The 12,263-nt window shown below is 39.4% G+C and overlaps 1 protein-coding gene across 3 annotated transcripts in view; it reads right to left on the reverse strand.

Annotated features, from left to right (window-relative positions):
• Nucleotides 1-1,686: 1,686 nt before the first annotated feature.
• LOC146470530 (uncharacterized) overlaps nt 1,687-12,263 on the reverse strand; it is a 23,961-nt gene continuing 13,384 nt past the window's right edge. For all 3 annotated transcript variants that reach the window (XM_085122026.1, XM_085122027.1, XM_085122025.1), the window contains exons 2-10: nt 9,130-10,332; nt 7,805-8,079; nt 7,436-7,525; nt 6,854-6,973; nt 6,134-6,278; nt 4,110-4,242; nt 3,214-3,338; nt 2,875-2,988; nt 1,687-2,365 (exon numbers count right to left, since the gene is read on the reverse strand). In XM_085122026.1, coding sequence (XP_084978152.1) covers nt 2,262-2,365; nt 2,875-2,988; nt 3,214-3,338; nt 4,110-4,242; nt 6,134-6,278; nt 6,854-6,973; nt 7,436-7,525; nt 7,805-8,079; nt 9,130-10,332 — 2,309 coding nt within the window. In that variant the 3' untranslated portion in view covers nt 1,687-2,261. The remainder of the gene's footprint in view (nt 2,366-2,874; nt 2,989-3,213; nt 3,339-4,109; nt 4,243-6,133; nt 6,279-6,853; nt 6,974-7,435; nt 7,526-7,804; nt 8,080-9,129; nt 10,333-12,263) is intronic.

A 12,263-nucleotide genomic window follows, 5' to 3' on the forward strand; every position in this document is an offset into this window, starting at 1 on the left:
TGTGGTATATACTAAAATATAATAGCCAAACTCTCGCGTATAAAAAAAAAACAAAGGCGTGGCTGACTAAGGCCCTTTAATTAGACAAGTCCTAAGTGTACATCTTTATTTCGACTCCGACTTCCTTTGAACTCTAACCATGAGGTCTCAGAAAACTACTGGCGCACATGCGATCATGTTTGTTTGTTCAGTTCATGTATGATACATGAACTGAACAAACAAACATGATCAAAAACTAGTCTCTAGTGACAGTTATGTTATCAAATCATTTCGACTTCTTCATTGTCCTCTATTTCAAAGACTATCGAAAAGTGGGTCGGTCGGCCAGCGCGGGGAGGGATCGGAGGTTTTGGTTATACAATACCTTTCTCTAGACTACGATTTTGGATCGAAGCGTTGAGCATATTGAAACTTTTCAAATGAAAATTGAAAAGGAAGCAGGACATCAGTCAGCTTATACTATAGCTAAATAGGAGCGGTACTCTGAGACATTGTGTCTGACTACAACAACGACAGGCACTTAACCTTGGTGTCAATTCTGTCCAATATTTACCAAAGACACTAGATTTTAAATTCCATAAGTTGCAATTTTGGTTCAAATTTATCATAAGAAAATTTTAAATTTTAAATCGGTGTGTGCAGGTTGTACTTTTAGGTACTTTAAGCTATTATAAGTAACTTGTACTTTGAAGAAAATTAAATATTAGTTAATGTTAACTATATACAACCCCTCAAGAATAATTTTGCGCTTCAATTACTAAACGTGTATAAATAAAGGATGATTCAATAATGCACAATTTTACTTCAGAGATTGTTAAAACGCTACGTGTTCTATGTAATTACCCTTTATCAACCGAATAAATCCTGACTGGAGGATTTCTTGCAGATTTAAGCTGGGCCACACCTTGTGGAATTTGCTACTTTTTAAAATTTCATTAAAATGACGGATACACTTGGAAAGAGAAGATCACCATTTCATTTGTCTTAGCACAATTTTGGCCAAAAATAAAAGCAAACTCCCAACAACCTACCATTTCAGCTTTAAATTCACCTGCTGTTTCAAATCAGTAGCGCACTATTCAGCCTCTTGACCAGGGCCCGGTAGTTCGAAAGCCGATTAACACTAATCCACGATTAAAAGTTAACCGAGGTTTCCATTCGTTAAAAATGTTTTTAAAGGCTAATTTTAAACTAATGGTAGAGAAAAGTCTAGGTCAAGACTGAGGGACAAAAAGCTTTCCGAAGAATCCTTTTTATTTAGAAATTACACTTGAACCAAAGTTCACGTTAACCCAGGTTTAGCTTAATCGGGCTTTGAACAACTGTGCCCAGCAGCTGTTCCCGTGGCGAGGGGAATATTGGGTCAGTATCGGGTTAAGCGATTGCATTGGTTCGGAAATTGCATTGGAAATCGAGATTGCATGTATTGCGAAATTTCACCTGAATATACAACCCAGATGACTTGTCCCATTGGTTTCTAAATCATCCCCTCGAGTCCTATCATCTTGGGATTCAATCAAAGACCTCAGAAAATAAGGCTAGGTACGAATCAGGAACTCCAAATGCTTGCCAAACGAACTCCATTTTCGTAACGTAAATCACCACTGTCACTACTGAGGGGTGACAAGGAACATCACAATAAAAATAAATAAATAAATACGAACAAATGTATCAGAACAACGCAATTGCTTTATTGTCACTGGTTTCACAACCATACAAGTTGGTCAGTACGTCTGTTGAGCCACTCCAATTCGACATTTTGTTTGCAAATGTTTCAAAATTTTTTTTTTTTTTTTTTTGCAATTTTATAAGGGTGCCTCTAAATGGCCGAATTCAAGCACGAGAATTAACGAAATTGTCTTCAGATATTAATCTTTAGCCTGTATACCTGAAGTGCAATATCAGATCACACTGAAACTGCTCACTCAAAATTTCAGATAAGGGATCTGTGGTGCTTTCGCTCTTTCAGTGTATTCTTACGCCAATAGGAGTCCAATCGAACGCACCCATTTGTAATTTTTTTTTTGTTCTCTTTTCTTTGCTTTACTTTAAGGCTAGCTCTTATGACAAAGCACCTTTACTAAAGAAAGACCTTCTGCTGAACAGCTTAGTGCACTGATCTCCTTCCTTACTAGATATGATACGTTGAACGATATAAAACAGTAAGTTTCATTCCAAATGACATGCGTTGATCTGTTGAAACTAGTTCATGATTAACCGCTACCAAGAGAGGAACAAGATACTCCCACTTGGGAAAATATTCATCCCAAATACGCCACAAGTGCAGAGATTAAGATCATGTTAAACATGATCAAAGTACTCCCGTGATTGGCTCGTGCGCCGCTGGGTACAGTAGTCGGTGTTTCTAAGGAGACCAAGGGAAAAATGAAAAAGTTAATACTGAGCATCGCTTAGGTGAAGTTGATTGTTATTTCTGCTTACACTAAAAGGCTTTGAGTGAGGCCTATTCCAATCTTACTGGAAACTGAACGGGCAATGCGTGGAAGCTCATCCTATAGTATGTAATGAACCTACATACTTTCTACAAGTAAAGGATTGTTAACTTTTTTGAGTTATCTAACAAGGAATAAGGAACAAACCACGACTGGTTTCTCGAATATTGCAATTAAATCCGTTTTATTTGGAGAAATTCGGCAGTATCATTAAGGGAACATAATATTGTTTCATGAGTGGAGAAAATGCATGTCTTTGAATGGTAAATAACCCATGCTAACGTCAATGTTTCTTAACGACTGGCTGGACTCTTTTATACCATACTAGACTGAGTATTTGTAAAGCAAAGTGAATTATCTAAAGTAGATATCAAACACATACACAAGCTGTGCTTTGTAGTTACTCCGAAACGTTCCTTACTTTTTGTCGAAGAAGCGACGCGGCATCTACTCCTTGGTTGAAATTCCTTTAACTTTCCTGGAGAGCGCCTTAAAATGAGATCAAAAGCTTTGGAAGGCTCATCGATTTGCTTTTCTGGAATGATACCAAGAAGAAAATGATCGATTTAAAACTCTTTCCTTCAATGTTAAGCATACCGATTTCTGAAGAGATTCTCTTGATGTGAAATCACTGTATAGTACAACTATCCCAGTAAATGATAATTTTGAAACCTCTTGAAAGAAATGCCAACTTCAAGATAAAAATGACAAATAAAGAAGAAAATTCATGGACCACCAGATTAAAAAAATTAGTACTTACCATTTCCAATGATACCAAATTTAACAGTCACGCATCCTTGAACTTTGCTTTTTTTTATCCTAAGGTAAAATAACCTCCACTTCGAAATATTCAGTATCTCAGAAACCATCTTTACGAAGTTTTTCCTACAAAAATAAAACACACGCACAGTTAAGGAACAGTCCGTTTTGTAAATGATTGACAGTTGCCTAGCCAATAGGAAGATTTGTTCTGGTTAAAAATCTATACTTCCAGCCCTGACAGCGACAACGGGAATTCCCGCAGGAATTCTCACAGCAGCCCAACATAATGCCTACGCTTGACTAGCAAGCCATAGAGCATCTGGGGGACGAAGCAGCACAAGATCTTTAATCTAAGCTAGCCTTGATAAACCCTCCAACTCTATGTGTCCTTGTAATATGTATGTAAATAAAGGGGAAAATGCAATTCTGTTAACAACCTTTTAATGCACTCGTTTTACTGTTCATTCAATAGCAGTTTTAATACTAGATCTAAGCTTAATTTCTGTAAATCTTTTGCTTCTAGAAGATGGGTACATTAGACTACTCTAAAATTTAAACTTCGCTGCTGATGTATGGAATGCTCCAGACATTACTCTAAGAGGGACACCCACCATAACTGCATTTAAGCGTGGCTTGTCCAAAGCCAATTTTTTAATTTGTATTTTCTATTTTCAGTATATATTTAGCATGAATTTTAGCATGTAATTAACCTAACTTTATCTCCTTTCTTAATTTACTTTGACTTATCTATTGCTAGTTTCTTTAATTTTAGTGTAGATCTTACTTTAATTTAGGTTTGGTATTAATTAAGGACCCTTCTGTAAACCACTTTGTGATGTAGGCTTCCTCACCCAACACCAGGTTGTACATTTAGGGTTTCAGTTAAAAACGTACCGGGAAAATCCAGCTCCTTCCACATACTGCAGTGTTTTCTCCACATACAAAGAAGGCACTGGTTTGATTGTACCACAGGCGATACGAGCTTTTCCACCGTCCTCCGCATGCACAACAATTCCGCGCCCAACAACTGCAAACAATCACAAGATTTTATTCCTCTTTTCTTTTTCTTGTTGTATTGGCACACATGAGGGATCTAGAGTTGGCCTGACAGAGGATGAATACTATCTATTTATAAGAACGTCTAGTTTTCGAGCTTAGGAAGAGTTGGGACTTTTCCATTTTCTGATGCTTTGGTCCTGAAAACCGGTTTTTAAGAATGTTCATAAAAGTTACGGGGTAAAGTACTTCTGTAACACAATGACTTTATGTGTACCTAAACTACTGAGAAGTAGTACAGTGTGCTTCCGATACGAAAACCAACCTGTATACATATATGTGACGGATAATTTGGTCTCTTGGACTGCACATTTATATTCAAGCCAAACTGTCACCTTCAAAACATGCGGACAAGATAATGGACGTTCTTACCAGGGCTCCGTTAAGTTAATCGTATTTCGGAATAGCTGTTAGATTGAGAAGACATTTTTGCAAACTTTCCCTGACACAAGATTGTATTCCAGTAACTCAAAAATCGCTTATGAGAGATTTATGTAATAGTTATCGCCCTGAAGTGAGGGGTTATGTGATTTATTCCCCTCGATCGTGCGTTCGAGGGCAAAGCACGAGGGGAATAAATCACATAACCACGAGCTGAAGGCCGATAAACGGCTTATTTTTACATTGGCGAGAATTCCTCAAGGGATGCAAAAATATACTGAAGAAAAATGCCTCCATTGTTCATCCTTCTTTTGTTTTTCAACACTCCATGCTGGCATTGGTGGGATTCACAAGTTTATCGGCTTTTTAATTATGTTAGTTTTTTTAAGTCGCATTTCGAATAAGTTGTTCGTTTTGTTCGTAGTAAATGCTAGGAGCAGGCTAGCAATGTTGAGTTATTCAGAGTCAGAACTGTTTGTTACTCAAAGCAGTTTTAGTGGCAACACCTCAACTGAGCTTTCGGAAAACAACTTTGAATCTTTATTTTCGGGTGCAAACAATGAGAAAGCAGTTGACAATTTCAATTTATGCACCCAGGATCTTTTGACCGACCCTTTTACAGATAAAGAAGATTCCGGCCGAGGGATCACTACTGTAAGCTACAAGGGAATTCAGGCGAGGAATGAAGCAAGAATACCACAAAACACTAAAAGGGCAACTTCATGGAGTAAACGAGTTTGGGATGACTGGGTTACGGAGCGAAATTCGTTACCAATAAATGGAACCTACTGGACATCGTACTGTGAAATCACTTTACACCGACGCGCAAAAGGAAATTGTGTCCGATGTTTTGCAAGGATCAGCAACTGATTTTTCGGGGGCCTCAGTGGAAAACGGTGAACCACCTACTAAGAAAATCCGCGAATGTGCCCCAAAAGAAAACACTGCTCAGTTCAATTTTAGAAATTATAGCGTCGTATATAATATTTCCAAATAAACATTGGTAAATTTGTTCTTTATAAAAAGCTAATTTAAATGCGAGGAAATTATGTGTTAATATGCAAGGAGGATAAATGACTTATCCCCCTTGCATATTAACACATAATTCCCTCGCATTGGCTGTTCATTAGCCCCACTCTTCCCTTCAAACAATCAATACCGCGCCCAGGATTTCAGACAGTTGATTTGGGGGTTATGTAATATATTCCCCCCGAAATGAACAAAGGAATCCGAGCTCACGTTTGTTATCATCATTGTATGTATTCTTATTCCGGAAAAGGGTACAATCGAACACACCCTAAATATCAATTTGTGAATTTTTGCTTCAACTCAGGCTAAACGCTCTTGTGAAAAAAAAAGGTTATTCTACACAAGGGTGTACACAGCTGTCTTCATTAGTTGAGTGATTGAATGGGAGTTTCATGATTTCCGATTTGTTTATTTGCTTATTTAGTTATTCTTTGCCACAAAATTAACGTTACCTGACATTTCTCCAAACAAGGGAAGATCAGGATCAGTGTAGAGCTGTTTTCCTGACCCAACGTTTAAGCGCGCATGCTTGCCAGATAGATCACCAACTTCACACCTCTGCATATTTCCAGAAAAGCAAGAAGACTTGTAGGTTCCCTACAAACCCAATCATACAGCACACTTAACACGGTTCTACGCATGCTATAAAAAGAGAACAATTTGAAAAAAACACAGATCATCCGAAAGATTCACTCTAATCTGGTGGATTGGAATTTCGCTGTAAACCAATACTTCCCAGAAATGTCATGGTTCGAGTTTGAATATGCAGTTCATCATTTTTAAAATTTAGTTTTTATTTTTAATTTTCTTTCTTTATTTTTTCATTTCATAGACAGTTTTCTGGAACATACACAACTTGGACACGTGTTCCGATGGGAAGGATCACCGTCGAGGTGGAAAGAATTAATTAGTAACTTAAGTTACTCAAATACTCTGTTCGAGTCCGCATTTATTGCTAATTACCCAAGGGTGACAGCTCACGGGAGGCTCAACTGCATATCGCTGGAGAAAGAGGTGCAGCAAGGCAAGGCATTTGACTAGCATTACACATTCATTGGCTTTGTCCGCTGACTTCTTAAAAAAATCTTCACACAACGTACTAATGGAAGACCTTGATTTTGAATACTTTTAATTGGTTGGATGTAAGGCGTCCATTAACGATCAATACTTACAGCCAAGTCGACGTCATACGGGTTGTAATGTGCTCCCAGACTCTTACATCTCTTGCCCATCTTGGCAAAAGTGTCATTCCCTTCAGGATGCACATGCACGTGCCACGGGTGATTGAAACTCTGATGAGAGACAGGAATAATGTTAAATAACATACATAATGCTACCACTGGCTGCTTCCTTCGGTGTCTCATTCCCGGAAATGTACTCCTATAAGGTCCATGGAAATTCACATTTGCAGTCAACGAAAACGAATTATATTCATGATACAAGAGACCATAGAGCCCGCTGCAATCCGTAACGACAGTTCATGTATATAGCTACTGAATTTTGTAAACGGAGCCCCCAGGCTCGTTGGCCAGTGGTTTGGCGTCTTGAGAGACCCTGTGGATACTGGAATTTTTTTACTGCAGAAATCCTGCAGTAAAAAGACAAGAGCGGTTATCAGGGCAGCCAATCATGATAATGTATATTTTTCGATTTCCTCAGCGACCAGCCACCATTCATTCCTTCATTCATTCTGGTTAACTGTTAACGGTAACGGGACGTTATTTGGAAACAAATTTCAGAAAGATCTCTTTTACCTTTTTGCTGGAATTGGAAGCGTGTTTCAAATCAATATAAATCGTTGTCTCTTCAGATGTCATGAAGTGTTCGTGGAACTTGTACTGAATCTGAATGGGAGAGATAAAACATAATCATGAGTTTGAAAAGCAGCACAGACCGTCACTGACAGTACTTCTCCATTGAAGCATCAACTACGAGTGTGATATTACAACGAAACAATGTGTGTGCTTGAAACAAGGTGCATGCCATTTCTTGAAGAAATGAAGAGCATCTTCCTAATAGTCTTTGAGTATATTAGCTTTTAGCGGTTGTTTATGTCAATTTTGTCCTATGTGACCTACGGAAACTAGACATGTTTGCCTAAACAACACATGACAATAACTTACCAGAAGAATGTATCCCTTCAGGGTCGGTCCTTTGAAGGTTATTTTGGTTTTCATGATGAACATGCCATTGTGCACCACCGGCTGAACATCTGCGCACACCCATCTCATGCCTCGCATCGTTTTCATTTTGTGGATGACGATAGATCGTCCTTGGATGCTGTGTTTACCAAACAGCGGGAGATTGTAGTCAAGGTGTATCTTGTTGTAGTTTGTAAGATTTAAAAACGATCCATACTTTCCACTGAGATCGCCAATTTCATATTCATCATTTGTTCCTGGCGAGTGAGCAATAAACAGAAGGAAATATGACATCGTAAGATTGCAGGGGCACCTATAGACTGCGACCAGATCCTTATTTTTCGTAGGGATAGTAAAGCGGGCGAACACGCGAACGCAGGCGAAAATTGCTTCCCGCGAGGAAACGCGATGCGCTTATTTTTTAATAAATTTCGTTTCCTTCCGTGCGTAGAGGGAGGTAATTTTCGCGCATGCTCAACTGGTTCGCTCGCTTTACTATTACTAAGAAAAATAAGGGTTTGTTTGTCATCTAGGGAACCTAAGTTCGGGACATAACGGTCAAAAGTTCTTGTTTGAATGTCAAACCGTAGCGATGAAACTGAAAAGACTAGAACGACCATAGAGCACTGCCCCATTCGTCCCTTTGATTTGAACATTCACTCTAAAGTTTGCCCAGACATAAAAATCTTATGATCATTTTACATAACTGAAGTTGTAATTCTGGGACTGAAAGGGTTACGAAAAAGCTCCACCAGGTTTAAATTAAATATGTAAGAAGAAGCTGGTACTGACACTGACATAGATCATCGTAAGTGGACTGGAACATCACGCGTTTTAATTTTGAAGCGTAATAAGATGCTGTAATGGATTTTTTTATTTTTGTCATTTAGATCCTAAATGGTAGACAGTGATTAAAAAAACTTGTCCACCCCTTTATTCAGCTTCAATCATTGATGGAGAATTGCAACAAATTGGCTGTAAAAAAGGTGAAGTATCCCAGTAAAGGTTGTTTGCTAAAGCGCTTCAGATAACTCTTAGAAACAGAACACCAGCACAAGGAAGAGTGTTACATCAGATTTCCAAGAACCAAAGAGTTGTCGAGGTTTTCAACCAATTTTTCGTGTCTGGAGATCCGGTGAAACACTTGAGTGTTTGATAGAGCTTCTCGAACTAATAATAATTTTTGGAGGAATTCAAAGCAAATGTTCACCGTATTTAACGATTATTGAGGTCACATTTCTATCACATTTCTTTTAAAAAGAAAAATTCATCAGTACAAAGTGAACCGATACTTTTTTACGACATACCACTTCCTGGAGAAGGACTGGACTTAACGTCAACGCCAAAAGGATTCCAATGTCCTCCTAGGTAACCTCCCGCGCATGACTCACTTCCAGTGTATGTCATTTGCCATGGCATCGGATAGTTGTGCACGTGATATCCTTGAGCCTCTTTTCTCAAACCAGTCAAGTTGATTTCTGTTGTGGTGGGATCAAAGGGGGATGGCTGGGTAAACTTGAAATTTCCACTGATACCGTCATGAACACTTGGCTTGAAAGCAGCGTTCAGAACCCTCGGTTTCACTTTCATTATTTTGGCGCAGGCGAAAGGTTTCTGGAAATCGCCATTTGAGAACAACACGATCGTTTCGCCGATAACGCTGTTCACCCCACTCAGTGGTAGATTACTGTCAGTAAAAGCTGCTTTGGTTTTGGATTGTCCTTGTGTTGCCATAGAAACGGTGATATTTCCATGCTTTGAAGTCAAGTCACCAACTGGGCATTCTTCTTGTTTCTTCTTGGTGCAATTTCGTCCATCAGCATTGCTAGGGTTGAAAATTTCACCGGGAACTTCACAGGAAGCTAAACCTTGGTTTATCTGCCATGTGAACTGTGTCGACGATTGAGCGCTGTTGACGTAAAAAAGGTTAACAAACACAGCGGTGTCTGAGTTTTCATTGACTTGCCTCAGGTAAACAGAACCTGCAACTGGAGTATGGAATACTGCGACCGCTGTCAGCATGGGTTGGGCAGGAGTAATTAGCGCACATGCTTTAGGAGTGGCGCCGCTGTAAAGCACAAGTGTCCTTCCCATGATGCTCTTTGGGCCTCTGATGGGAATCTTCAAGCCCTGGTGGGTGAAATTTGCGGTGTTGGAGTCTATGTTTCCAAGCATTCCTTTCAAATCTCCGACAGCACAGTCTTGGAATCTAGAATCACTCAATGGACTGCATGAACGGTTGTAATCTGCAGATTTCATCGCCATCAATGGGTCAAATAATGCTCCAACTGCGCTGGCGCTACAGCTCATAGCTGCGTTGCCGTCGTAGATCATAGGTAGCTCTTGAATGCTCCATGCCAGGGTCTCGTTGACACCTTTTAGGTTGACCATGACGTCTGTGAGATTGCCAAGTTGTGGCTGGGAAAATATGACATCTCCCTGAATTCCACTCATGCTGAAAACAGCTTGAAGCTGATGACTGGTGGCTGATGAACACCAGATGAAACATCCTGAAATGTGGAGAAGAAATAAACAACCAATCTGTTATCTAGAATCTGTTAAAGCGCATTTGAAAACTTCAGTTGAATTTGCGCTTAAGAAATGATTATTATTATTATTATTATTATTATTAGAATGGGGATACACGTTGAGACATGTCCTCAGTAGTGTAATCGAACGGACACGTTGCGGGAACTTGTCGGCAGACACGAGACCCTGCTGTAAGGACACTCTGTTCTGTGCAAGAGAGGATGGAGCCTCTCTTGCGCTGTGATTGTTTTATTCTATTTGCAGGAACTTCGCCCAAGAACAGTATACACAGGAGACAAAATAAAAATATGAAAAGACCTTAGAAGTGCCCTTAACTCAAGTTAAGCCCTCAAATCAAGTGCAAAGTGTTGGCACAAATTTTCATTTACGTTATTTCTTACGTACGCGTGCGCGACAGTGAAATTTCCCTACGAACCAAGATGTCCCCTCCATCTTCTCTTGCTACAAGCGAATAAGTTCCGTCTCCAGACCCCCATCCCCATTACAATCTTCAGCCCGTGTACCCGAAATGTATTCTGGATTTCAAGATTGTTTTTGTAAGAAAGGGCGGAGGCTGTACTAGACTAAAACTTCAGTAACGCACATTGTGAAATTTGTCCCAAGCCCTTTTGTCCACCGGTGTAGTCTTTGTCGAGGGGGAAAATTCACAGGGACCTAATTCAGTTTATTTCCAAGACTAAATTTGTGGCGGAAATGTGTTATCCAATCGAGGAAAGTACTCCAGCGATTTCATTTCCACTGAGGCAAGTACCGGAGGCAAGGCCCCGTCGCGTATGTAGTCGTAGTGAAGGTAACCTTTCCAGCGAGATGCCAGTGAATACGGCCATAGACGAACGAGTACACTCTCCTTTCAGTTTATAAGAGCATGTAATTTTGTGGCCGAGTCTGAACGGAAACTGAATTAATATTCTTAATTCTATTTTCATGTTTTGAACCTGATGTGAAGTAGGTGCATGTTGTCACTACGTGTTTTTAGATCGATGCAAAAACGAGTACACAACTGACTAAAAATGCATCTCTTTAAGAGCAATTCTCCAGGAAAGTGAAGCAAAGTTGGAAATGAAAAATTTTAACCCCTCTTCAATTTTTGTGTGTAGGTAGTTTACCTTGGGGGATATACAAAAACAACCATATTTAGATCGGCAGATGTATCGTTGCCATGGTAACCGCACTATATGACGTCGGCCTTGGGACCCTGTTTTGAGCAAAAGTTCCACTCTCAAAAAGTAAAAGTAAACGAGTCTAGTTCTCGGGTGGATGTGAATCAATTCAAATGAAATTCATACAGAAGTTAGAACCACTCTCCCAGTTTAGAAAATTCGCCGTTACAATAATTTGGGTTTTATAAACAAGAAGAAAATGCTCGTCCTACGATGTTCCCTGTCAGCCATTTTGACAAGCACGAAAAACAACCACAACGATATTCGTTATTTCTCCGAAAGTACGCTTTCCACATAAACCAAATTAGCAGCAGAGATTACACAGATAATGACGTTTTTAAATATTATAAAATCAATTTGGGGAAAACTATACTCTGGCCATGGGTGCTGAAGACACCTGGGACAAATTGCAAAAACCTTACAAAATTGGTAATTTGAGAGCTCTAGTATTTAGCTCAAACAGGCTTTAGAGAGAGAAAATAAGCTTCAAAAGTATCTTTTATCATCTTGTCTGCTGCCTACATTTAGTAAATAAGGTTTTGGCCACCACATTTGATGAAATATAAATAGATACAAAACCTACCTTGAGGGTTTTGGGAATTTCTTCAGGATGCTTTCGTCGCGTGGTTCTCTCCAGTGTCTCCTTCGCACGTTCCGTCTTTTTGACCAAATCTAGCGCAGACTAACAGTTACTCCCATCGAATATCCAGTTTGCTGTGTTTCAGACCAGG

Source organism: Pavona decussata, unplaced genomic scaffold (assembly GCF_977016875.1).
Source record: "Pavona decussata unplaced genomic scaffold, jaPavDecu1.1 SCAFFOLD_114, whole genome shotgun sequence".
Taxonomy (NCBI): domain Eukaryota; kingdom Metazoa; phylum Cnidaria; class Anthozoa; order Scleractinia; family Agariciidae; genus Pavona; species Pavona decussata.